Below are 26247 nucleotides of genomic sequence, written 5' to 3'. Positions count from 1 at the left end.
AATATATATGAACAGGTGTTTGTAAATCAGAGAGAGACTGGTAGGCGGCAGGCACAGACAGGTGTAGAAGAATGCATGCAGATGGAATGTGGTGATTGTGAAATATACAAACCACACAAAACTTCTCTCTGTTTGCACGCAGTACTCCATCTCCCCGTGGAGCCATTTTCTGAAAAACAAGATTTCACGGTACAAGGCACCAACTGACACCACTTCTTTCCATGTGGATCTCTCTTTTTGAACTTATATGACTTGACTTCTACAAGTTTTGTTGCGAGTCTGCGGTTGTACGGTGCTCCCCAAAGCCCCCTGACTCTCTGGCAGAGCTCAAAACAGACTTTCAAACTATCAGAACCTGTTTTTTGTCGTCTAAAGGAGGAACCTCCCTCAAGTTGTATTTGCACACTTACACCTCCTCTTGATGATAGAGCTTGTAGCTATTGCAGTGTAGCATCTGTAACACAGGCTAGCTCTTTGTTTTCACCTCTCTCCAGCATAATATCACTTAACTTTAAGCTGCTGACACCAACCTGCTGACCCCGGTCTTGTGTTTGTAGAATAGAAACAACGTCATGTTTACGTATAATTTGTCAGTCAATATTTGCTTCATACAGTACACTCTGGTTTCTGTTCAAACACTTCTCAACACTCGTGCCTAAATAAAACAGGTAACATGAGAACATCCTCTTCGTTATATATTTGCCTTCCATGCAAAATGTATTTTTGCCTCTGGTGTGCTATTCTCTGGAGTCGGTGTCAACATGTCATGTGAATGGCATGAGTCATATGGACAGCTTGACCCGAGCACTGTAGGGTATTGCATTAGTGCCGGGCGGTTAGTGCAGCTTTCATGCTTTTTAGTAGGCCTTTGAGTTTGAATGGCTGAGTATTTGCAGAAGCCTGTGTTGTTACTGCTGTCATAGGTTTTGTTGAAACAAGCCTTCCTGTTTAGAGTCAGCCTATAAATGCAGATCTGTAGTTGTGTGTCAGTGTTTAGTTTAGTTTTTTTTTTTTTTAATCTTTCCCCTCATCTGTTAAGGGTCGGTGCCTTTTTTATTCTCTGCTTGTTCTGTGAAAAACACCCATCACAAATTGTCATGCTTCATAACACAAGGTCACCACATCCCACTTTGATTCCGTTGCAGCCAAGTAACATCAGTGTTCTCCCTGCTCACTGCCACCCAGCCCCTCCCAGTTTAACACCCACTGGTGTCTGGGATATGTGTCAGGAATAGCTGTGAGAGACAGTGGTCTGCACACAGTTCACTGACCTGTGTGTGTGTGTGTGTGTGTGTGTGTGTACCTGCATTTCAGCACGGGGTTTCACACATACATGCAACAGCCTGCTTTATTTCGTACAGTTGGTAGACAAAATAATGTAAACATTTTATGGAAAGGGTGTTTTTCCTGAACATAGTTGCATCAATGGGAGATCTTAGGTTGAAAGCCAATTAACCAGCACTTAAATATGTTTGTTTCGGCAAATGATCTGGTCCCAAAATGTAGGTTTTTTGGTAAATAATACTGCAAAATGATTCAGTATGTCTGTTTTGAATAGTCTTGTCTCATCACAGCATACATGCATGCCAGTGATCATAATAAACAGGGACATACACAGAGTAATGTCAAAATATATTGCACATCCACATATAAAACCTCACCTGACCTGCCTTTGTGAAGTGTTAACTTGTTGTGTGCTCCCAGTGGAGATAAATGAATCTAAGTGTGAGGACAAAGAGCTGCTTAAAAATGAGGTCAAGGCTGGAGTACACATCTCTCTGTCCTGCCACGCGATACATGACACAGTGTAGCACAGCAGTAGTTTGTCATGTTTATACCTCAAGTTGTAACTAACGCAGCTGATCTACACGGTGTTCTCTCTAGCGATGCCACCATTACTGCGTTGGCACATTGACGGTGCAAGTGCAGATGTTTGGGATAATCACAGTCGACAGTCGCCCCTTTAAACAGATGAAAGTATCTAATGGTGGGTGGAACAAATCGATTCACACTACGATTCTGAATCAATTCACAAATGAAAATCAATTTTCTAAATGTTAGTTAATAACGTGATGTTGACGGAAGCAAGCATTTTTTGATTTAATGACTAAATAATTACCTTTTGCGAGATGAACATGAAGTATATTGTGAACTTTCTATGTGGTCACTCAGAGACTGTTAGTGGAGCGGAGCAGTGAACTCCAGCAGTAACAAGTGAGACCGACCGACCAACACACATTGCAGCATTAAACCATTTAAACCAACTCTGAGGTGAAGATAATAACTCTGTGCTCAGTGTTTCACCTCAAAAACCCTGCAGCCGCTCAGCGTGTTGGACAGCGATGTCTTTCCCCGGAGCTGACGGTGCAGCAGAGAGGCTGCTCTCCACTGCTGGAGACATGACGTTAATAACACAGCAGAGTGCTCCACCTCCTCCTCAGTTTATTATTCTCATACTGGCAGGAGACTGTAAGATGCTTTCACATTAATTAATTCATTCATTAATGCAGTTAACTTTCAAAATAAAAAGGCTCCGGACCATTTATGTTAATTGCTAGTTATGTTTCATATTGTATTACAGCAGATGAAGGACACCAGTGAATGATTTGGCACACAGTATACTGGAGCAAGAGACTGAAAATAGTGCCCCCTTTTCTATTTTTCCAGTCAAGAATCGTTTTTGAATCGAGAATCAGTTCTGAATTGAATTGGCACCCAAGTAAGGTGATAGTATTGAATCTGGAGATAAGCATATGGTCCCAGGCCTAAAGGTATCCTATGTGAATGGAAGTTATTCACTCTGAAAAACAGTCTGAAATTGGTTATGTCACAGGCTTTGGAAAAAATATCCATCTGGATGTGAGAGTGTTGTGTAAACCACAGCTGGCATTACTCGCTAGATTATAAATCAACCGACTTGCAATCCACGATTTATTGCTTTCTAATCAGATGACATACATAAATACTAAAAATGTGAAACATATGACATTGTGAAAGTGGAATCTCAGCCCAGCTCTGTTAAAAAGAGACACATCATAGTTAGACACTGGTCTTTAGTGGAGGACATGGATTAGATGGAACTAAACAACCCAATTATGCATCAATGAAAAGGGCTGTGACCTTTTAACAAGTAGGAAACTGAAATGGTGCTGCCCCATTATCTTGATAACAAACTTCAGTCTACTAGTTGTTTATTGAAGAGGAAAATCAGCAGATCTTATGTTAAAATTTGATGGATCACTTTTGTAAGAGATTATTGTTGGAAGGAATGGTAAAAGAAGCAGAATCTACAATGGATGGGTTAGATTAAGAGCTTCAGACGACGGGCTTTCTGCAGTCTGGGTTAACTCAAACTCAACACCTTTTACTATTTGTACCTGACATACGGAAAACCACTCGTATTGTGTCCACGGCGACAGTAGTGACGGCACGGTTATTCCAGTTGTGTGATAATAGGATACTGATACCATCCTCAGGAAAAAACCCTGCATGGACAGAACCAAACTCTGGAGATGCACAATAATATGTCAGCAACTTCGCACATTGTCAGTTCATATGTTTTTGATTGATCAAATTCTAGACAGTGATTAATAGGTCATGCATTAATCATTAATATCTCCATTCCAACAAGATCTGTCCTGAGCTGTCCTCTGTAGCACGTAATTCTGGCTACATTAGTCTCTGACCTTGAAAAACTCATCCACTGGACATGGCTTTCATAGTGGTTGTAAGAGGTGACGATCCAAACATATATGTTACAAATCTGTAGGACAGGTACGCCCCCTCCACTGTCACATGTGATTGAATCGAAATCCATCAGTTATGGTGCTTGCTGGAAGAAAATCAAGGATCCCATCTTTTCACCTTGACCTGCACATTTTTCTTGTGTCTTGCCTCTTAATCCATTTTGCCTCCACTGTTTTTGTCTGTTGTCTTCATTATTTTATTTAATTTGACCTTTTTTCACATCCTAGTAACCCCAATTTACACTTAGATTGTGATCAGTGTAGTAAGAATAATGTAAGAATAAGACTGATAACTGGTTTGAAACTGTAATTATGTGGTGTCAAAAGCTGATATCTGATATTATAATGATATTGTTTTTATTTTAAAAGACGTCATCTAGTTACTCCTTAGTATTAACAGCTTCAGAGATTCAATTGTCCATTCTGAGTGTTGACACAACCTGAGGCTGTATTTGTATCTTTATGTGTTGATGAGGTCCTCTGCTAGAAAAGTTCCTTTTCTCTTATTATTAGGAACTGATGAGGACTGCTTTGACTTTTTAGCTTAGAGGCAGGGTTATGTGTTCTGCCTGGCTGCTTTAATGACTCTTGCTGAAATAAGTTTGTCCTCCATACATGCCTTTTGGGTGGCATGTATGCACTGTGACACAGAGGATTTCAGTCCTGCACATCCTTAGCTGCTAATTGGCTCTGTTACTTTTACTACAACCTTTGCTTCATGGAGGCTGAGCATAACACGTTCTCAGTGTTTTGTACATGGACAATTTCAGTGCACTTCAGAGAGGCAATTTATCTGTGGGCAAACATAAAAAAAAAATTCACAGCGGTAATTGTGTTTCTGAGAAACTACTGCTGGCTCTGTGTCAACAGTAGCTGTCAAGTCTAGTCACTCTTGATTGGCTTCTTTACCAAGAAGTTAAGAGGTCCCATTCAGTCTTTTCTAAATGATGGTACCAATTAGAGGAGAAAGTTCTCTTGGAAATTAGAAAAAGATTATTATCTGTATTTATTGAGTGCCTTTCCAGTCTTGCGAAAACACTCAAAGCGCTTTTACACTACAAGCCACATTCACCCATGCACACACACACAATTTGGGGTTCAGTATCTTGCCCAAGGACACTTTGACATGTAGACTGGAGGAGCCGAGAATCGAACCGCCAATCTTCCAAATAGTGGACAACCTGCTCTACCTCCTGAGCAACAGCTGCCCCCACTTTTTTATAGTCCATATAAAATGGATGAGGGTGTGTCATACATCCTTGAATATGCATATATGGAAGTCAATGACTGTGCATATTAAAATGAAATCTTTCAGTTAAATTTAGAGTCAACATAGGGCTGTGCGATATGATGATATAGGAGGAAGGAAAAACTGGTGCAGGTCTGAATGTTTGACGCCTACAATGAGGGGATCTGGTGGCTCTGTCATACTGTGGGGGGCATTTTGCTGGCATGGTTTGGGTCCACTTGTCCTCTTAGAGGGAAGGGTCACTGCAAATCAATACAAAGTTATTCTGAGTGATCACCTTTATCCTATGATGAAACATTTCTATCCTGATGGGAGTGGTCTCTTCCAGGATGACAAATGTCCCAATTCACAGGGCACGAGGAGTCACTGGGTGGTTTGATGACTATGAAAATGATGTGACTCATATGCTATGACCTTCACAGTCACCAGATCTCAACCCAGTTGAACATTTGACATGCTAGACAGTGCTCTCCATCACCATCATCAAAACATCAATTGAAGGAATATCGTTTGGAAAGATTGCTGTTCCTCAGCCTTGATATTGATTCTACAAGCCTTCAGAACTCTTGTGGAGGGATGAACACCAGTCTGCTCCCATAGGTGTTCAACTGGGTTGAGATCTGTTGACTGTGAAGGCCATAGCAAATCATGCAGTTTCATTGAATTTACAGAAAATGTGCTATATCGTGATATATATCGTTATCTGGATGTGAAATGACCTATATTGGGATATGAGATTTTGGTCATACCACACAGCCCCAAGTCAACATGACATAATAACAGATTATACCACCTCTATTGTCCACATCTCTTTATTTACTTTGATTGATTTTCAGCCTTCCCATCAAGTATGCCTCCTTCACATTGTGTCATATAACGCCCAATGTAACAGCTCAGATGACAAAATAAGCTCACTTGTCTTTCTGTATCTTTAACTGTTAAACAGTGGTTAAAATCCCCTTCCCTCCTTTCTGTACTTGAACTACAGTCCTCCTGCATGGCTCTATACTTGCTGCCAATCAGCAGAGTGTTGTGTAACTTCTGCCATACGACTCATCACCTAAGTATTACAATAATGGTTTCCCTCCCATTGCTATCTTAGTTTATTCAATAGCATAAGAGTCATGGTTTCTGTCAGAGTTGTTGAACTTCCCAACAAATTTAAGTTGCATTATTTTTCTAACAAAAATATGAAACTTGATATTGACAGTGAATCTGACAAGTGCAGAGGATGTGACATGCTCTTATACTCTTCACTACTATGGCAAGAATCACGTTAATTCACACCACCATGTAAATTATACTAGAAGAGGCTGTGCCCATATTTCACTATCTGGCTCTCATGTGACAGCTAATCAGGCAGCCAGAGTGGAATTTGGACCAGCCTTGTTTAGAGAGTTAGTCCCTTATTATGACGCATAAATGAGGCAGCAGCCTTGAGTTCAAGACCTGCTTTATATGGACATGCAAACCAAATCATAAATCCATATTTTTCAAGGTGGCGTAATAGAGATAATGCTGTTTGTTTGACCTATTTGTTACATAATTCAAACACGCTTTATTGATTTGTCTACCTTTTTAAATCTCTTAAATTATGATGTTGATCAATTTTACCAGTTTTTTGTGATCATGACAATTAGTGTTGAAGACTAATCATTAGCTGTACACTGAATGAGAAGATTTCTGAGTGGTGGTGTTCACAGAACCGGAGGTTGTCATCAGGATGTGGGCATTCAGTAACGCTGCAGATCACATTCCATCCTAATTAGTAACAGAGGTTGGCCAAGAACTCTGTGATAAGCCTAAAGAATATGTGGCTTTTTTTCAATACAGTGTAGCAGGGACTTATCAGTTCCATTCATTCGTGAACACAATGTACTGTACTTACAAAACAAATATGAGATTTGTGAGTGGTGCAATAAAAGTGCACCATTATTGTGATATCGTTGGTCTTCAGAGACAACTTTTTAGACATTTATAACAGAGTGTTTTTGTGTTCAAAGAGAGCGTGTTGATGTCTTTATGGGTTATACTGGAGATTGATTTGACCTGCTGGGTATCTATTAGAGACCAGCAGCTCTGCTAAAATAAAACCTTGCATTAAAATAAGAGAACTTCCTCTTTTCTGATGCTAAATTTTGATGATGTGACTTGGTCATATTTAAAGGTATTGACTATCTGCAAAAACTATTTTCTGTAAGTCAAATTTTTTTGCCACTGTAATTTCCCTACAGACGATGAGGTGGACCTGCAACACAGCACAACAGGGGTTGACGACGGAAACTCTGGAGGGGGAACACCTCCAACCAAACGCAAAGGCAAATTCTCCAAAATGGGAAGGATCTTCAAGCCCTGGAAATGGAGAAAGAAGAAGCCAAGTGAGAAGTTTGCTGAAACATCTATAGGTAAGCTGGGTACAAAAGCTTATTATTTACACTTGCAGTGTGCATTTTTTATGGTTGATTATTTATCTTTTAATTTTGTCAGCTTTGGAAAGAAAGATTTCAGTTCGAAAAAGCCGTCAAGAGTTGATTGCAAGAGGGGTTCTAAAGGAAATCCCAGAGAATGGTAGGTAAAGTGTAGTAATATCAAAAGAACTGATAGAACTAAAAACTTTATTATTCAGCTCTAACTTTGATGACATCTTCTTAACTTCTTGTGGACAGAGAGCAATGATGTGAACCACTCTAAAGCACCAGTGAAGAATGGCCACCCTGTGCCCATGGACGTGGATAAGGTGTCAGAAGTGGGAGTGCGGGTGTCCCGAGGGGAGTCCGACATCAAGGTGAATTCCCTCAGGCTGGCTCAGGGAGACGAACGCCGAAACAGAGCACCGTCCGACGCCTCCCGAAGCAATCGGGCACCTCTGGATGTGGACTCTCACGCACGGCTTCCTGTGGATGTAGACAGACGAAACCGCCTGCCATCAGATGTGGATAAGAGAGGATCTTTAACCCGAGGACCTCCACAAGATGATAGATACCGCAGAGAAGAGAGGAGAGACGGCAAAGATGACAGGGAGGACAGAGGGAGGAGAGACAGGGAAGACATGGAAAGAAGGGACAGGGAGAGAGAAGGAGGGAGGGAAGACAGAGACTTCAGGGACAGGCGAGAGAAGAGAGATGATAGGACAGATAGAGACAACAGGGAAAGGAGAGATCGGGATGAGCGGGAGCGAAGAGATCGGGATGAGAGAGAAAGGAGGGATCGGGATGAGAGGGAAAGGAGGGATCGCGACGAGAGAGAAAGGAGAGACAGGGACGAGAGGGAAAGGAGAGATCGCGATGAGAGGGAAAAGAGGGAGCGTGAAGACAGAGAAAGGCGAGATGAGCGGGACAGGAGAGAAGACAGGGATCGGCGGCCTGAGAGGGAAAGGAGAGAGAACCGAGATGACAGAGAAAGAGAAGACAGGGAGAGGAAAGACCCTCGAGCGGAGAGAGATGACAGAGATAGAAGAGATGAGCGAGACAGGAGAGAAGACAGAGAGAGGAGAGAGGACAGGGACAAATGGGACGACTGGTCCAAGAGGAACGAAAGAGCACGACGAGACGACCGGGAGAAGGAAAGGAGAGAAAAGCCAGAGCCTCTGCGCTCCGTGGACGAGTCTCGACCTCCAGTCAGGCCCGTCTCTGAGATGGACACACGGCCTCCTCTACAGAAGAGCTCCTCAGAGGACAACAAGAAGCCTCGGCCCGCCTCAGAGGCTGACCGCAGGTCCACCCTGCCCAGATACAACCCATCTGTAGAGTTCAGAGAACGCTCAGGTAGGATCTCTCTCTCGTGTTGAACTCCATGACCTAACCCAGCCTGTGTTATTTTTTTTTCTACTTTTCACCCCGCCAGTTAGTGACATTGAGCAGCACAATGAAAAGATGGAATGTTGATGGGTCTGTTGTCACTCTTCTGAATCAGAGTCACAGGCTTCATAGAAAAGGTCAAGAAAAATCAAGTTGTCACACTATCTTAGTACAACCTTTAACTCATTTGACTGCCGACTAGAAAAGACACAGAAACTTCGCCCTATTTCTATCAACTCCTATCATGGATAGAAAACTATTTCTGCTGGAGATAATATATAACTATATTTAACTAAATAACACAGCTGCCCAGTGCACACCCAAGCTCCATCCTTATAAAGAGTAACAGGTGCAGCCTGCTAAATTTGGCACACTATACTTTAAACGCGCCTTTCCTTCCGACCACTCAAAGCGCTTTTTACACTACAAACAACATTCACCAATTCACACACACATTCAGCCATCTGGAGCAGGTTTGGGTTCATTATCTTACCCAAGGACATTACGACATGCGGAGGAGCCGGGAATCAAACCGCTGATATGAATAGTGGACGACCCGTTCTACCCTCTGAGCCACAGCCGCCCCCTTTACATGAGTTACTTTAGTGGCAACCTCATTAATGTTCACAACCTGAAAATGTAATCTGACACTTTGTATATCTGTATTCTTGTATCTGACTTACTCCAAATACTGAAGATCAATGTTCAACACTATGAAGTTGTTCAACGTGAATTATTAATATGATATGAATGAAAGTTTAACTGGGACAACGTGACTCCTGAAATCAATGTCATGCAATCAGCTGATCGTTTTACTTGAGAGTAGTTCTCCAGTCTGTCGGAACTACAGAAACACTCTTGCGATCACGCAGGAGTGTCACAAAGTGGAGATTCTTCCCTCGTAAACAATCTTTAGTCGAGTGCAGACACCGTCTTTCAGACAACCTGCACTGATCTCTGCTAATGAGAAAGAGAAAAGATTCAACAGATTTGTTATCACTGGAGAGAATCTGACTGTTTTGCTCAGACACTCTCGTGCCCAAATAAGTTTTCCCATTCACACACTAGAATTCTCACTCAACACAACAGAAAACAGCTTTGCGTATCATGATCCACACACGACCCCACATGTCACGAACGCTGCATGTACTGGCTCCACAGCTACGTTGGTGGTACTGCCCAAGCTGACGTGTACGTCCACAAACATTTAAAAACATGTTGTGAGGATACTACAAAATGTATGATCGTGTTTGTTGATAGTGAAAACAAGTCAGAACAAGACGAAGAACGGCGCTGTAACTTTTTCCTTATTTTTGACTGCATACAAATGTATATCTTGTGAGCTAACAATGCCTTTTATCAGAACAAGCATTTTTCATATGGCAACGCCGCTTTCTATCACAGCCAATGAGAGTGCTGACATGATTTATTGAGGTAAAAATGACTTTAATCTTGACAGCAATGATCTTCTTTCCAGGAGCTCCACACGTTTGTATCATGAATTCTAAAAGCCATTTCCATTGAAAAACTTCCCACCATCCCCTTATTATACAATACAGGTAGACTACAGCATCGCTTTATAATATACCACTCAACCATTTAGGGTAGCGATGATGCTAGAACCATTTGACTATCTGAGAGAGAATCAGATCTGCATTCCTAACAGGGAAAGCCTGCCTACCTATGACAGCGACTGTGATGTTTCAAGTGATAAGCAAGCACCGAAATAACAAGATGAGGTGCAGCGATTTGACCAACTTCCAATCAGCCAGTACAATGTCTTCATTCAGGGAAGATGGCACATTTTTACGTTATAGATGAGTCATACGGGTGTGATTTATTAACCTGAGAACAGTTTAGAGCATTAACACGTGTGCTTTTACCTTCTTTGGGCAGTCCTTCATTAAATACACCATACCTGTTTATATAACGGGTATTTGCCAAGAGTATACTGTTTGACTTCAGCTTTGACATTTCAAGGTTGCGCCTTTTATTGCATTCTGCATCATTAACTATACTCCATAGATGAAACGTTTACGTCCTGTTTGCACTCGAATCCGTCACGTCGACAATGTGAGCTAACATGCAGACACGCTGTCTCTTGCGTAATGTGATCGTGAACCATTTTCTCAGCAAACAGTCAGCCGGTGAACGTTTTGCTATGATGAAATACCAACACATCTGCGAACCCGAGTCTCCTGATGTTGCTGTCGAGGTATTTCGGGTGAATGTTTACACTGACAGGAGTTATGAAGCCGCTAGTAAATATCAGGCTTTGATACACGGATTTATATAAACACGAAAAAAGGGAGAAACAAATCATTAGAACCCGTATGTGCTGCTTTGATCTGTCTCCGTGTCTGCTTGTTACCCCTCGTCTCCTAATATTTGTCTTTGCCTTGATCAGAGTTGCCCCCTGGGTAAACTCTAACAGATCTGCTTATTTTACAAGGTTTAGTCACACCTTTGTTTCCCTCTTGTGTTTTTTGCGATATCCTTCATGTGTTTCCGTCACCCTCAGTTTTTCATAATGTAGAGAACAGAATATAGCAGCCTTGTCGTGACCCCCCCCCTGCTCATGTCATGTGTGTGTTGTTTGTGTCCTCCCTCCGTAGAATCCGCTGCCGCTGGTGTTCGCTTTTCCCCCGACCCTCACCCGACACAGGACTCTCAGCAGGAACCTCCCCCTGCCAAACAGGCCCTGCTTCCCCCGAAATTCCTCACTACTCCTTCCACCGATCCCGGCAGAAGTTCAACCCCCACCCCTTCTTCTTCATCCTCCTCTTCATCCTCCTCCTCCTCCACCTCCTCCTCCACCGCTCCTGTAGCTGTGGCCAGGCCGCCACGGACAGTCTCCCTAATAGCAGATGACCCACCTCGACCTTCCTCGGGCGACTCCGACACGCCGCCCCCTGTCCCTCCCCATGGCAAGCAGCCTCCCGTCCCTCCACCCAAACCCACCAACCGTAACAGCAACCCTGCACTGCTCGGTGAGTTTGTTGGCGTCTGCTTCTGTTGTTTTATTTGTACATCTCTCTCAAGAAACAGCTGCTTTGGTCTATGCATATCTATGTTTACACTATTTGTCAAACAACTTCCAAAATGAGTTGTGTAGGATTGAATAGGACCCAGAGAAACTGTGTGTTGAATCTTTGACAAACAATGGTATCAAATTGCATGTCTTCCCAAAAGAGGTTCATAGATCACTTGGCCATTCTGGCGTCAAACAAAAATACTGCTGCACAAGTTGAAAAACCAGCGAATGCTTTCAATCATTGCTTAAAAATGGCTTAAACAGTTACTTGATTATCAGAATAGTTGCTGATGATTTTTTTTGTAGATGGACTAATTGTTGTAGCTCTGTATATGTTTGCTAGGTCACATGTGATGGTGCTGCCCTTGTCACACTCACTTACATGAAGTTATTGTGTAAATACAAAGGGTGCAACCGAACAAAACAGCCGGTTTAATGTGAAACTAAGTAGATAAATGTATCAGTCAAACATCACGTTCAACTGCTGCAGGTGCAAAGTCCATTTATGAGCTCACTTCCCATCGGGGAAGATGTTTTTTCAGGTGCAGTACTCTTTTGAATCTTTCCTTCAAACAAAACAACTGCTGTGAGGTGTCAGTTGAGGTTGGGATTTACGTGGTATGCTGGGTGTGCAGGAAGTGAGTAAGAAACTGCGGGTGGTAGAGCAAGATATTCTTTGAATGGATAGTGTGTCTTTTAAAGCCATTTAAGTCTCGGCCATAAGTTCATTGAGTCTCTCCCCACATATAAGTGTGAGCTGAGGCTGGTTGCTGCGTAGTGTTTTCCAACGTGTTGCTAGTGTGCAGTTTCAGTGTGCACAAGCACCAGTCTCTGGAGGCGGGGGGGGGACACGTACCGGCTTGTCTTTGCACCATTTATGCAATGCCAGCAATTCTCTGGAGGCTAGATAGAAACTGATTGGCTTTTAGTGTTTCATATCCTTTGTCCCAGCATGCCACAGCTGCTCTTGTTCACAGCCCATCCCAGCACTGTCTCTGTGAAACACACACTGTCTCTGTAGCAGTAACACATTCCACTACCATTTGTTAGGTGAGGTTTCTATGCATATGTTACTGCATTCACTTCACACTGTTACTGATACAATCTGCACGTTTGTAGGGAAAGACTAGCTTGCAATATACATTGTTAATGGACTCAGAGGAGAGAGTGTGTGCGGATGTGATGGGCTGTTTTAACTTTGTGCACAAGACCACGTCTCACGCAGGGAATCCCAGTAGAATACATCTGCTGTTTTATTTTTTTTCTTACAGCAAAATTTGTTGGATACTTATAAATATTTTGGATATAATACTACATGTAAATATGGTCAATCAGATGTAGAATACATGTTAATATATGTTAAGAAAAAAAGGTGTTTCCCTGTGATTAATTCCCTTAAAGAAGACTGTTTAATCATAGAGAATGAGCGGGAATATTCAGAAAGCATCATGATGAAACTATGACAAACTATTTGGTAGAATTACCAAATAGCATTATCTTCTGCTTAGCAAGCAAACTCTGCTCCAAGTTATTTTTCCACAGAAGTGTTTTTTCATTGATGGGTTGCTTCTGGACAGTGTAAAACCTTATCTGAATGTATCTAGTGCCCTCTTGTATTTCTCTCCAGCTTGGATTATAAACCCAGCCCCATTCCTGATATCTCCACTCATTTTTGCCAGCTTCCTCATTGAACAGGGGCTCTAAGGTCAGGCAGCCTTGTTACTGGACCGGCTGGAGACGCCAGAGTGAGCTCGGCCTCTACCTTTCACTTCCTGTGTACCTGCGGCACAGGGCTAGCCAGACCTGCTCAGGTACCCAGCGGGGCGCCAGATCTCGACCAGTATAGATCCTTCATAACACACGGAACATCTCACCTCCATTTTTTAACCCCAATACTGCATCGCATGTGTATTCAGCCGGCAGAGCTGTTTTCAGCTCAACTAACTTATTCTAAGCGCTGCCAAGGAACCACTGCATGGACATTAACATCCAGTGTGCTGGAGTGTATTGAATGTGTTTGTTGACTCCAGTGGATGTTCACTAAAGACTGCAGAGTTTGTCTAATTGAATACTTACTAAACAAATGGAAATGTGTCATGTTGTGAAATCTTGAAATGCTGAACTCCCCAGTGTTGCACAGCCCTCACAGATACAACATGTAGCATCATGTTATGATGCTTGCAGACGATTAAAGATCTTTTGTCTGTTGACAACTGACTCAACAACTCAGCAGTAACAGAAACTGTTTTTAAAAAGTGTTTATGTCACGTTTGCTTGTCTGCTTGTTTTTTTTAAAAAACACTAACTTCACCCTTCTACAGATTGAATGTGCATCATGTTGTGGCTGCAGATGAAGTTTGGATGTTGGACGCATGTATCGAGTGTTGTTTCATGTGACTGTATTAATTGGTTACTGTGGTTTCTTCACAGCGGAGCTTTCACAGGCTGGCAGCGGCATCATCGTGGTTCCAGCACCCACTAAGCGCTCTCCACCAACCCCACCAAAGAGGATGACCCCTGTCACCAAGCGCCATTCTGTGGACCCTTCTCCTCCCAGCCAAATCCCAGAGTCCTCCACCCCTGACCCGGCGTCTGCCCCCGTACCGCTGCCCTCTGCTGTCCCCGTAGGAGATAACACTGAGGACAAGAGTAGTACGGCAGCCCAGCAGCCCTCTACTGAACCTCTGCTATCACCGCCCTCACACATACCGCCATCTCCTCCCAGGGTTCATTCGCTCCCTCCGCCCAGCACCTCCTCCGGTACCACCGTGCAAGTCGATCCCCCCAGCCCCACCACCGAGCCTCCCAGCCAGCCTCCAGCCATCCCCCTGCACATCCTCATCCAGAGAGCCTTGGCCAGCCCCGGCCCGGCTCAGCCCAACCCCGACGGCTCCCAGAGGGCCCACTCGCTGCTGTTTGAATCTCCTCCAGATTTCCTCAACGAGGTGATGGTTAACTCACGGAACTCTCTCCCCATCACCATCGAACCTCTCAGGCTGTAAGTGTCCTATTTGCACGACTGCATCACAATAACTGAAAGTGGAGAATGAAGAGGAGCAGCCCTGTAGTTTGTCTTTGTTGAGAGGTTAATTTTGAGGAATTTATGTATTTGATTCAATTAAATTAAGTCACATGGAGTCACAAGACAGGTAGCTACAAACACAGTTTTAGTAGCCTGACAGAGAGTGAAAATAAACTTCCCTGAAGCTTCATCCAAATAGAATCAATAGTCAATTAAGTTGACAGAGAGAAAAAATGACAAAAACTCACCAGTTCCAGATTTTCAAACACAAACAAGTTAAGTAGCAGAGTCTACTTAGATTGATTAATCAGCCTTTGTGGCGCCATTATCATTGTAGAAAAAAAAAACCTCATTAGGAAGTAAATGATGGGAAACTTGGCAGAACCCTGTAAGGAATGATCCTCTACCAGTATGGCTAGATGACTTACAGCTGGAAGTAACCAAGGTTTTGAATTAGCTGCTCCAGATGTGGCGTATAAACACATCCATAATATAAAAGTTATTTTCTCTGTAAAATCAACTCGGGCAAATTAGCCAGTTTGTCATACTTTTTAATGATCTATTTATTAGATGTTCAATAAATGTCTATGAATGTACTCACAGATGTGTTTCCAGTACATTCCCATAATGAAGGAAAGATATGAGGCCTTTGCGTTGAGGCTGTTGACCTGTATGTACTCCAGCAGCAGCAGAGCCAGCCAACTCAATCTGTAGAACTGTGCCTTGTTAATCTCCTCAGCAAACAATTGAGCTTTATTCCCTCACTTGGCAAAAGGGTTGTAAAGTACATCTGATTGTGCCTAACAGTACTGAGCTGCATAGGTAGCTTAGAACATCAGGGTGGATTGAGGCTACAAGGAGCCTCAACGTGTTACAGTTTGTTCTCATACTGCAGGAAGAACCAGTTATAACTTAATGTGAGCTTTTTGGTTATATATATATGTATCTGATGTGGTCAAATTTATATGTGATGTGTATTATCAGACACAATATGACATGACTCAACACGATACACCTCTCATGTGTGTGTAGGCCAGAAGACGATGACTTCGACATGGAGGAGGAGCTGCGCAAGTTGCAGCCTCAGAGATTCCCCCGCCAGCCTGAGCTGGGGCCCCGCAGCCGGAGGGGTTTGATCGGAGACCCTAATGTCTGCGTCATCCCCGAAGGCGGAGGACCCGACGACAGCGAGGAGGAGTCCGACTCCGACGGTCCCGTCCTGTACAGAGACGACGACGACGATGACGACGACGATGAGGAAGGCCCTCCGAGTAAGTTGCTCCCGTTGTATTATATCTAGGTCATACGGTAGAGACGGTAGATACAAGTGCCCTGCTTGAAAACACCGATCAACTGAAGAGGAATGCTGGTTTTTTGCTTTTAAACATGTACTGAAAGCTTGTATTTCAATAAAATGCTTGAAAGAACGTTTGAAATGCAGTGAGATCAGGAGGCTTGATGAGACTCTTGAAGATAAAAAAAAAAAAAAACATGAATAAAATAATGTCCAGGTTTTATTAAGTAGAGCAAGAAACACAAGAGAATAAGAAAACAAGCCCTACAGTATAAGATCAAATATATAATCATAAGATTTAATCATGCATGCTTATGGTTAAGAGCACCCACCCAGTTTCTACTTCACAGTGAATAAATAAATAGTGCTTTGATATACTGTTTTCTCTTATTCTTATTATACTTAAAAGTGCCTGAAGACCTTTTTTGTTTTCTACATACATGTTATGTAGGAAAAAACTGAAAATAATTAGTGTCCTCAGTCTGTGTAGACCTTGATATGTAACATTTTTAAACCATAAAAACATGTTTTCGAGCAAAAATGCCAAACTCCTGGCTGTGAATGTTCCGCTTTTCTCACTTATATTATGACAGTAAATCTGAGTTTTGGATTTCCTGTCAGACAATCGGTGCAATTTATGGATGCGACACTGGACTCTGAGAATTTGTGATAAACATTTTTTGCATTTTTTTGGCATTTGCACCATCTGCAGATGAATCGATCGTGATAATAATCATTCTGCTTGGTAGGTGGGCTGGCGAGCCGCGTGAAGAGGAAGGACACGTTGGCCCTGAAGCTGGAGAGACAGGAGAGAGAGGAGAGAGACACTCAGGAGAACCAGGACGGCATGAGTTGGAACAACAGGGAGCAGTGGGTGGCAGTGAGGAACAGGATTGGCACCGCACTAACACGGTAAAGAGCTGCTGCTCCTCCCTAATGTCTCCTCCATCATATCAACAGACTGATGCACATGACGATGACATACATCCTTATCATAAAAATAGAGGTCATCAATCTCTGATGTAACAGCCGTCATGCTGTTTGACATTATTTATAATGTAATTCACTATTTGACAGGTGCTCCATCAGTTCCAGATGGAGCACACACTTACACACACACTTCTCAAGACAAAATGTGTGTTTTAGACTGAACCCATATCAGCCTTTTAAAATTGAGTAGTCAGCAGTGTTTTCTATCTTCAGGCGGCTGAGTCAGAGACCGACAGCAGAGGAGTTGGAGCAGAGAAACATCCTTCAAGGTAAGACTCCCCTTTCATCTATCTCTCCGTTCCCTCATTTAATCATGCAGGTGTATTTATTTGCATTCGATTCGTCTGCACCACAACGTCAGAAAGCACACTCTTCATTTTTCTCATCATTGCAGAAATCAAAAGTCTCTTTTGGCCCTCAGGCGTATTGATAGTTTAAACACTAAACACACAGCAGTTCTGTAAATTATTAATGGTGAGGTCACTTGGAAAGGATGTCTGATTTGAATCATGTTGCAACTCCTGGAGCCAGTTGGATAAACCATGCGTATGCACCAAAAACCCCATGCATAAACTGTCTGAATGTAAATTAAAATATTCATAGTAAACATGCACAGCTGTATACTCAGTTTTATGATATTTATTTACTTTATTTTTCCCTTTTCATCTCATCCGTTATTATGAAGCACTATATGACGTCTTTTTCAATACAAGTGCAAATGATCTAGATAGTTACTGATTCTCAATGTTTAATAACGACGATGATGGCGCAGCAGTCACAGATATTCATACGCTTAACAGGTGATCAAAGCTGGATTTACAGACATGCCTTAAGGGGTTACAGCTTAGCTGTGTCTCATATGTGTGTGGCCTCTCAAGCAACGCTGCAGGTGATGCTGTAGCTGTCGTGCTCAGTAGAGACTCAGTGAGACACATAAACTGTAAATCCAAACCTGCGCAGTAGGTATTGTAACAGCACAGGCAGCGCCGGAGAGAAGATTTGTTTTTACGTGGTAGGGAATTAATTAGCACTAAGCCTCACTGCCATACCAGCTACTGAAAGGGTGTCTACTCCCTGAAAGGCTCATATCAGACGACCCGCCTTCTTGACCTTCTTGACTCGACACTAGGACTGTCTTTAACCTCTTGTCATGTTTTAATCCAGTTTAAAAGCGTCCCCAAGCATTTCATGCACATGTACACAATGTCACACTAATTTAGATTTGTACAACAGAACCATGTTATATGCATGGCTTTAAAAATCTGAGAAAAAGGAAACATATTCATATGTGTGTGTGTACATCTGGGCCTAGGCGTACAAAATAAACGCCCCCTTGTGGTAAACTGTTAAAACAACATTATTACAAAAACATCACTGGAGTCCAGTTTAAAAATCACCCTACTGTGGTGAAACATTAGCGCAGCATCATTTCTTTGCTAAGTCGGATCCCAAAACCAAGTCTGAACATAATAGTTCTCCGAACCTGTCATCACGTTTTGATCCAGGATCCGTACCTCCCTCCTCTGTCTCGCTTGTCCTTGGCCAAGACGATGCCTCGCACCCGCTCTCGAACAGTGCCGCGCTTTGTGCAGAGCCCTGTGCTGATTAAAGATTCCCGTGAGCGCACCGTGCCAACAGCAGCTCGGGTGAAATCTACCTGACTGGCTGCAGTGTCTCTCTCTCTCTCTCTCTCTCTCTCTCTCATGGAATGTCTTTTTCCTTCCTTCTGCAGCCAAGAATGAAGCGGACCGACGACTAGAGAGATGCGAGATCAAACGGAGGCTCACCAGAAAGGTCAGGATGCAACAAAGTAACTGTATCATGCATTCACCGATATGTCTCCTTGATCATTATTATGAGCTAGAAAACACATGTGTGAGACCTGAGACAGACCTCAGTTAACATGTTCATTCCACCATCAGCTGTCCCAGAGACCAACAGTGGCTGAACTTCAGGCGAGGAAGATCCTGCGTTTCCACGAGTACGTGGAGTCCACCCATGCCCACGACTACGACCGGCGAGCAGATAAACCGTGGACCAAGCTGACTCCTGCTGACAAGGTGAGGCTCAACACATTTCACCTCCACACACACACACACACACACACACACACACACACACACACACACACACACACACACACACACACACACACACACACACACACACACACACGCTCGACACCTTTCTTCATACTAACAGGGCTCTGGTGGCTTAGAGCTTCTTAGCAAGAGAGCGTCTAAGCCCTGTGCATTTTTAACAACGCTGTCTTTTACTGTGGTCAACTCTGAGAGGATTTGCATTCCAAGCAGGTTCAGTATCAAGGAAGAATCCTGGGAATGCGATACAGACGCTGCTTAATGGCTGTGTTGAGTTTGACCAAGTGAATTACCTGGTTCAGTGAAGCTCATAAAATATGTAGGAGCAGAAATCATATGGATGTTCTCATATGGAAAATGTTGGAAGCAACACACGGTTTCAACATTGCTGCTTGTTGTTTGTTTGGAATATTAAAAGGCAAAAACATGCTTCCTTCCTTGTTGTGCCCTGCTGTAAACAAATAAAGCCACTCCAGCTGAAGCGCTGTCTCTTCATTGTCTCTTCTCAGGCTGCCATCCGCAAGGAGCTGAATGAATTCAAGAGTTCAGAGATGGAGGTTCACGAAGAAAGCAGGATCTATACCCGGTCAGGCTCGTACACATCAATAATTCACCTCAACTGTTCTCCAAGTTTATTCAGCATAGTCATCAATACTTCATGAGTTCTGTTTTTTTCTTTTGAAGAATGCTGCATTTTCTTCTTTTAATCTGAAGAGGTTTGCAGTCATGTAGCATCCTGAATAACCTCTTGACCTCTCTTTTCCCCCAGATTCCACCGGCCTTAGCCGCCCATGCTGACCAGTAAAGCACTTAAACCGAGTGTCCAGTCTGTCCGCACTGCAGCGAGGAGGCACCATGAACTCAACATGTGGCCCATTTGGTTCATTTTTACTGACTGCCTACTAACCCGCTCCAGCTGAAGACACTACCGTTGCTGAAAACTGGAACCAAAGGTAGAAAAGCCACACAGTGGTTCAGCCTCAGGTGGTTCTCAGAACATTGACCGTGGAGTTCAGGACAGGAGGAATTTGTTGGCGCGTCCATGACGGAGGCGCCCGGTGCCAACACTAAAAGTGTGAGAAACCCTTCCCCCCAACCGTCTGCTGGGGGCTGCACAGCTCATTAAGAGTTAGATTGAACTGGAGGGTTAACCTCTACTGTACTGTATGTATCACACTGTCTCCCTCAGGGGAAACTACTCTCACCTTGCCTTTGCCTTCCTTCACCATATATTTTCTCCCTTCCTCCCAGGAAAGGAAGACTACGCACATTAAGAGATCACTGTAGTTTTATATTAGCACTGTAGATACGTGTGTGTACTATAAATGTCTATCTAAAGGTTGCCACACAGCACCCGCCTTACTCCTCATATGATTTAACACACTCATGTAATTTAAGGTTCAGACAGAATGTGAAACCATGTGGTACAACAGTGTGTTAGTGATGGAAAAATTAGTCTAGACCCTCCAACCTAATATATAATATCATAACCTGTGCATTTTACTGTATGTTGTTGATCATTTAAATGATTCTCATGGAGCACATATCACTAGATAATTTTATAACAAGGCACCTCATGTTCCTTAATTGGGTGTATAGAAAATTTAACATTTTTGAAACCATAATTCTATATGTTTATAATTGAATTATTCCAGCAGGAAAATGTACATATTTTTATTTTCCTGGCTGTTTTATGGTACTTAATATATGCAGGTCAATAGTTGTATAGACCACCTGTGTAGATTTGATTGCCTGCTGATATGTTTTAATTGTAAAGTATTTCTCAAATGTTATTTCCAACTAGTAATGGTACAAAATATTTTGTTTTCTTTTTTGATACAGAGATCTTTAAAACTTTTTTTTTGGAAAACCACAGTATAATTGAACAATCCACTCAGAAATTAAAATAACTTGTGATTTACATTTCAACATGCTGTCTTTATTCTTGAGTCTAACTGTGTGTTCAGTTAACAGCAAGTCATCAGTGTAATCCCTCCATCTGCTGGGAACTACGGGCTATTTAACAATGATTTCAAATGAATGACAAGTATGTGGCCTCTATGACCAGATGAGGGCAGTGTTATATAAAATCTGTAGAATATGTGGTTTAAGACAAAGAAACCCTTCATTAGGATCATAGTTCTGGACCTGTGTGGTTTAATGTCCCTACAGCAGAATTAGCTTCAGATGTCTATCTGACAATTCTTTGAGCAAATCAAGTGTTTCTCTTTTACAGCCCCTGTGATGCTGCTTAAATAAATAGACTGTAGTCAACAGTGATGTAGCTCTTCTCCACTTAGTCTTCAGACATGAACTGAATGTCAAATGATCAAAATGAACATACTGAAATATTATTAATCTTCATTTTACTCATTGAACTGTTTTGTTTTAGAACAAAATCACTTTGTAGATCTTACTGCAGAGTACATCAGTTTATAATGTCCAATAACAAATCAATAAGCTTTTACCTTGTAACAAATATTTATAGAGAAATGTCAAAAGTCTCTAGTACACACTAACACGTAAACACATTTCATTACGTCTTTTGGAAAAAAAAAATTGAATATCATTTGATAAAATCTCACTTCAAGGTCTATTTAGTAGCTGCTCTGTCAATCATATCTTCAGCAGATGGAGGTTTATTTACATTTAAAAGCATCTTACAGCTGCTGTAGTTAATTTTTTTATTAATAATAAATCAAACGAGTGTATATATTGTATTGTGAAAGGAGACACTTATAGTGCAAACCCACAGAGAATTATCCCCACACTACAGCTCACCTCTCTGTGCCAGAGTGTTTTAGCATCTTTTAGCCAGTTTTGGTTTTAGTTCACTCTCACCAGCATCGTTTTCAGCAGTGAGCAGCTGTTTGTAGTGAATAAAGCTCACTGCACCCTACCTGGTAGCACCAAACAGCCAAATATTTTTCTCAGAAATAGATTTTCCAGGTAGACACGATTAAATACAACTCCAAATGAATGATAATGTTGCTTCATGTCTGCTCGCTCCTTAAATATGTAACTGGTTTCCAACACATTCCCCATATAAACTTTGAAAGGTTTTAATATGTGAAAGTTGTGTGTTCTCATCCATGTCCTTCAAAGATGAGTTTCGATGTTCATTCTTGACTTCAGAAACAGCAACTGACTAAACAGTCTCACCTTCAGTTTGACCCCAGTTTGATCACATAACTTATGATCCAAAACAGACAATACATGAACCCAGAAGTGAGACTGTTTTGTCAGCCTGGTGAACTTTGAAGCTCATTATTTAAGGTTTCATATAACAACTTTACTATAATTATTTTTTCTTTGATGTGTGATATAAGAACAGGTTTATTTGAATCTTATTAAACTAAAACCTCTATATAGTCCTGTCCACATGACATTAGCAATTTGACTTATAAAATACCACAGAGACTGTAGAGAATGAGACGTGCTGGCTTAATAAATCATATCATCATAGAGCACATATTGAATCCCGCTGTCAGTAACCTTTAGTAATCATGTCAAACCAGCAGTGATGATAGAATGCAAATCCATAAGGCCCCATTTGATTCAATTTCTTCCTCATCGGCTGTCGTCATTTCCATCTATTACAGATCCTTCACTTGAGTCACTCCGCTTCATTTTGAAGGCTGCACGTTGAATGATTGAATACTGTATCTCTGACTAGATACAATGTGTGTGCTTGATTTAGAGGGAACGGCACCAGGTCAGCCCGTGGCTTTGATAAGATGTATCCGGTCTCTCAGACGCTGGCTTAAATGAATCCTATAATTACATTAACTCTGAGCATGTGAGTCCTTATCAGCAGATTGCCTGAAGATTTCATCTCTTAAATTGTTTAGCTAGTTATCACACTGTCAAACTGTTCCCACAGTGGAACATGTGCTGAGCTAATTAGAGCTGCTGACTACTTGGCCGGTAACCTAAATGCAGCCAGAGAAGAAGAGCAGAGGTTCGCTTCTCTAACATGTTTGGTGCCAGGCTAGGCTTTGATATGATTAACTCAGACTGCTGAAACCTCATATGAGCTTCAGATCAACTTTTAAATGCATTTAAAAGAAAAATGACAGCGCACTTGAAGGGGATCTTTTAATAACGAGGAAAACCTTTTTACTGTTCATATGAACACCTGACTGTTGTTTTAAGACAGACTTGAAAAATTGTGAACCTATCCTTTAAAACTCTGTAACTCTTCTAAAACCATCAAGGAAATGTGACACAAAATAAAAGCAGCATAATTTTGCTTCTATCTGCATCAGTAAACCTCAGTAATTACCAAGCAAGAAAAACAAAAATCATAAAGTACTTCAGTTTTGGCAAAGCAGCCCTGCATGAATGTATAATTACAAATCTCAAATATTGACAGCGACTGTGTTTATTGTTGAGTTATTATGTTCTTGTAAAAAGAAAAAGGGGAAAAAAAAAAAATCATGAGCTCAACTCGACTTCATCCTGAATATGAGCATTGAATATTTATGACTGCACTGGGGTAATGAAAATTTTATGTCTAATTTGTCTTCGACACATTGAGTTTCGGTGGCAGGCATCTACGTTTGATAACAAACCTCCATTAGGGACGATTCATAATCTAACATCACTACACAGTCGTGGCATTAATGCATTACTATCATCCAGCCGTGATTATTCCTCATCACAGGTTTTTGGATTTTAAACAAAGGAGAAATTAATTAGCTCCCATGTGATAGTCACGTCCCAACTCAGGGGTTATAACAAATCACAGGTTAATACAGCAAAACCAAATGCCTCCCGCTGACCATAGCTGCTGCTGCTGCTGCTGACAAAGCACAAATGAAGACATTGCTGTAAAGACAGTAGCCTAGAGGAATGCAGGCAGAGGTGGGTTGTAAAAGAGGTGAAGGTGGGGAGTGGGGGGCATCACTGAATCATTAGAGAGAACCCTGGGAGTCTCCAAACAGCTGCTCCTCGGTGAAACGACGGGGGGGAAGAGGATTGCTGATACGAGACTGTAATTACATTTTGTGAATATAACAAAGCCTGCTGCAACTCTCTGTCGCCGTGGTGACAAGCAGGAGAATGTATTCTACCAGATGATGAGACTCTTTGAGGTGGAGGTAGATGGAGGTAGACAGGGAATGGAACTCGGAGAGTGAACATCAAAACACACCAATTTAAAACGTGTCCTCTCCAGCAGGGGTTCAGTGTTTCCCGGGCAGGCTGAGTGTTTCTCTTAACATCTTCTGCAGCTGCCTAGAATGTAATTTGCAGGAAGATCAGGATGAAAGAATCGCATTGGATCCTTTATAGCACCATTACAACCTCCTCTTTAATCTCACTACACTGATTTTATACATTTTATAAGTAGGTTTCAAGGCTTAAATGAGCAGAACTGATCAGTGATGTATGACAGGGTTGTCCATTGTTACCAATAACATCTGACTTAATTAGTTCTATTAGATGCTGAGATGTCTGCCTTAAAAAGCAAACCGAGATGAGAAGATTCAACACTGGATGGTATAGTGATAGCTGATGTTGTTATCTGTTTTTAGAACGTTAAAGGACTTCATTACCCTAAAATCAGGAAACACAATATCAGTAAAGTGCATACTCCTCTGACCTAATTGTCCTCTTTGGAGTGGCAGATAGGGCGATGGGGGTGAAAAGATAATGTGCAGCCATTGCTCTTGAGTCCAGCATTTGAAGGACTTTATGTATATTACACCCTATAGGATTTCTTGATGTGATGTTCCTCCATTCAGCGTCCACTCACCACAACTACTGATGCAACTAGATGATAAGGGCTTAAAAGCTTACTATGTATAACTCACTCCTACAATGTGTGAAGTACTCTTCTGACTCCTGGTTACTCTGAGTGGGAGCTATATGTAGCCATTATAATATACTGTAGATATACATTTGGTCACATTATATCTCAGGTTTCCAAAGTCACTGTTTAATGTTTTGTTGTCAGTATGAACTAAAAAATGTACAATAATCCATACATTTATCAAAATATGTGATTCAATTATTTGAGAAAAGTATATACTGTAGCAGCATGTGTAGCTGTTCCTCTTTAGGCAGAGGAGGTTGCTCCTCCTCTATTTTTTGAGAGGCAAGAGGGAGATCAAAATATAAAAAATAATATTTAGTTAAAATAAACCATTACCAAATCTCAGTATTATTTATGAAATATTTTTCTGTCTTGGAAAAAATCCATTATTGAAATTCTGGTTAAAATGCTTCAACAGCGACACCTGTGGGGCAGGAGGAGAAAGGGAAATGTGTGTGAAGTGATGGTGGGGGGCATGAATGTATAAAGCATGGATGGTATAAAGAGAACTGGATACAGCATCGGAGGCAGGGCCCTGTTCCTTCCTATGAAAGTTGCTCAGTGGCGCATGAAGCCAAAAAAGTTCAACAACTTCCGCATTGCTTCCGCATCTGTGTGGTCCATAGAGCAAGCACAGTAGTGACTTTCGCCGGCCGAGTCGGCTATTTCCGGTTAAGCCCTCCGGCTAACTTGAATAGGGATGAAACAATTCAATCGTGCGGCTCTTCGAGGCTTTTGAAATGTGATTGGAACAAATGGATCAAATTCTGATAGTGAGACAAGTCATTTCGCGGGGGGTGTGACGCTCAAAAAAATGTATCCGCTGATTTACAGACGTCTCTTTCACAATGTAAGTCTATGGGAAACAGTCTTTTTGGGCCAGTGTGCATCACGTGATGTTGTAATTACACGGTTTGGCCGCTATGTCAAATTTGCTTCAAAGTCTGGCGCTCTTCCTGTATCCAGTTCTCTCTATACATCCATGGTGGGGGGCAGTGGAGGGGAAGTGGGGGGCAGAAGAGGACGGGCTCCTGCTGTCTTCCTCAGGGTGGGACCTCTTACATCAATTTGAATTACTTCATTTTTTTCATGTTAATCTATGATTGGCCAAGCCCTCACCAGCCCTGAAGGACTATTAAGGTCTGTTGTTGAGCTAACAGGAGAAAGGATCTGGTATGGTCCAGACCTTCTCCATGTG

General features: G+C 42.0%; 1 protein-coding gene across 3 annotated transcripts in view; it reads left to right on the top strand.

Moving 5' to 3' along the window:
* Positions 1–21160, top strand: part of phactr4a (phosphatase and actin regulator 4a) — a 32827-nt gene extending 11667 nt beyond the window's left edge. For all 3 annotated transcript variants that reach the window (XM_042435342.1, XM_042435341.1, XM_042435340.1), the window contains 12 exons: positions 7230–7400; positions 7483–7563; positions 7662–8759; positions 11408–11782; positions 14257–14824; positions 15881–16119; positions 16892–17054; positions 17346–17401; positions 18865–18926; positions 19055–19192; positions 19741–19817; positions 20001–21160. In XM_042435342.1, the coding sequence (XP_042291276.1) occupies positions 7230–7400; positions 7483–7563; positions 7662–8759; positions 11408–11782; positions 14257–14824; positions 15881–16119; positions 16892–17054; positions 17346–17401; positions 18865–18926; positions 19055–19192; positions 19741–19817; positions 20001–20016 (3044 nt within the window). In that variant the 3' untranslated portion in view covers positions 20017–21160. The remainder of the gene's footprint in view (positions 1–7229; positions 7401–7482; positions 7564–7661; positions 8760–11407; positions 11783–14256; positions 14825–15880; positions 16120–16891; positions 17055–17345; positions 17402–18864; positions 18927–19054; positions 19193–19740; positions 19818–20000) is intronic.
* The last annotated feature ends 5087 nt before the right edge of the window (positions 21161–26247 follow it).

The sequence above is a fragment of the Thunnus maccoyii genome, chromosome 15 (genome assembly GCF_910596095.1).
Source record: "Thunnus maccoyii chromosome 15, fThuMac1.1, whole genome shotgun sequence".
Lineage (NCBI taxonomy): Eukaryota > Metazoa > Chordata > Actinopteri > Scombriformes > Scombridae > Thunnus > Thunnus maccoyii.
This window is presented reverse-complemented; position numbering and strand designations above follow the sequence as displayed.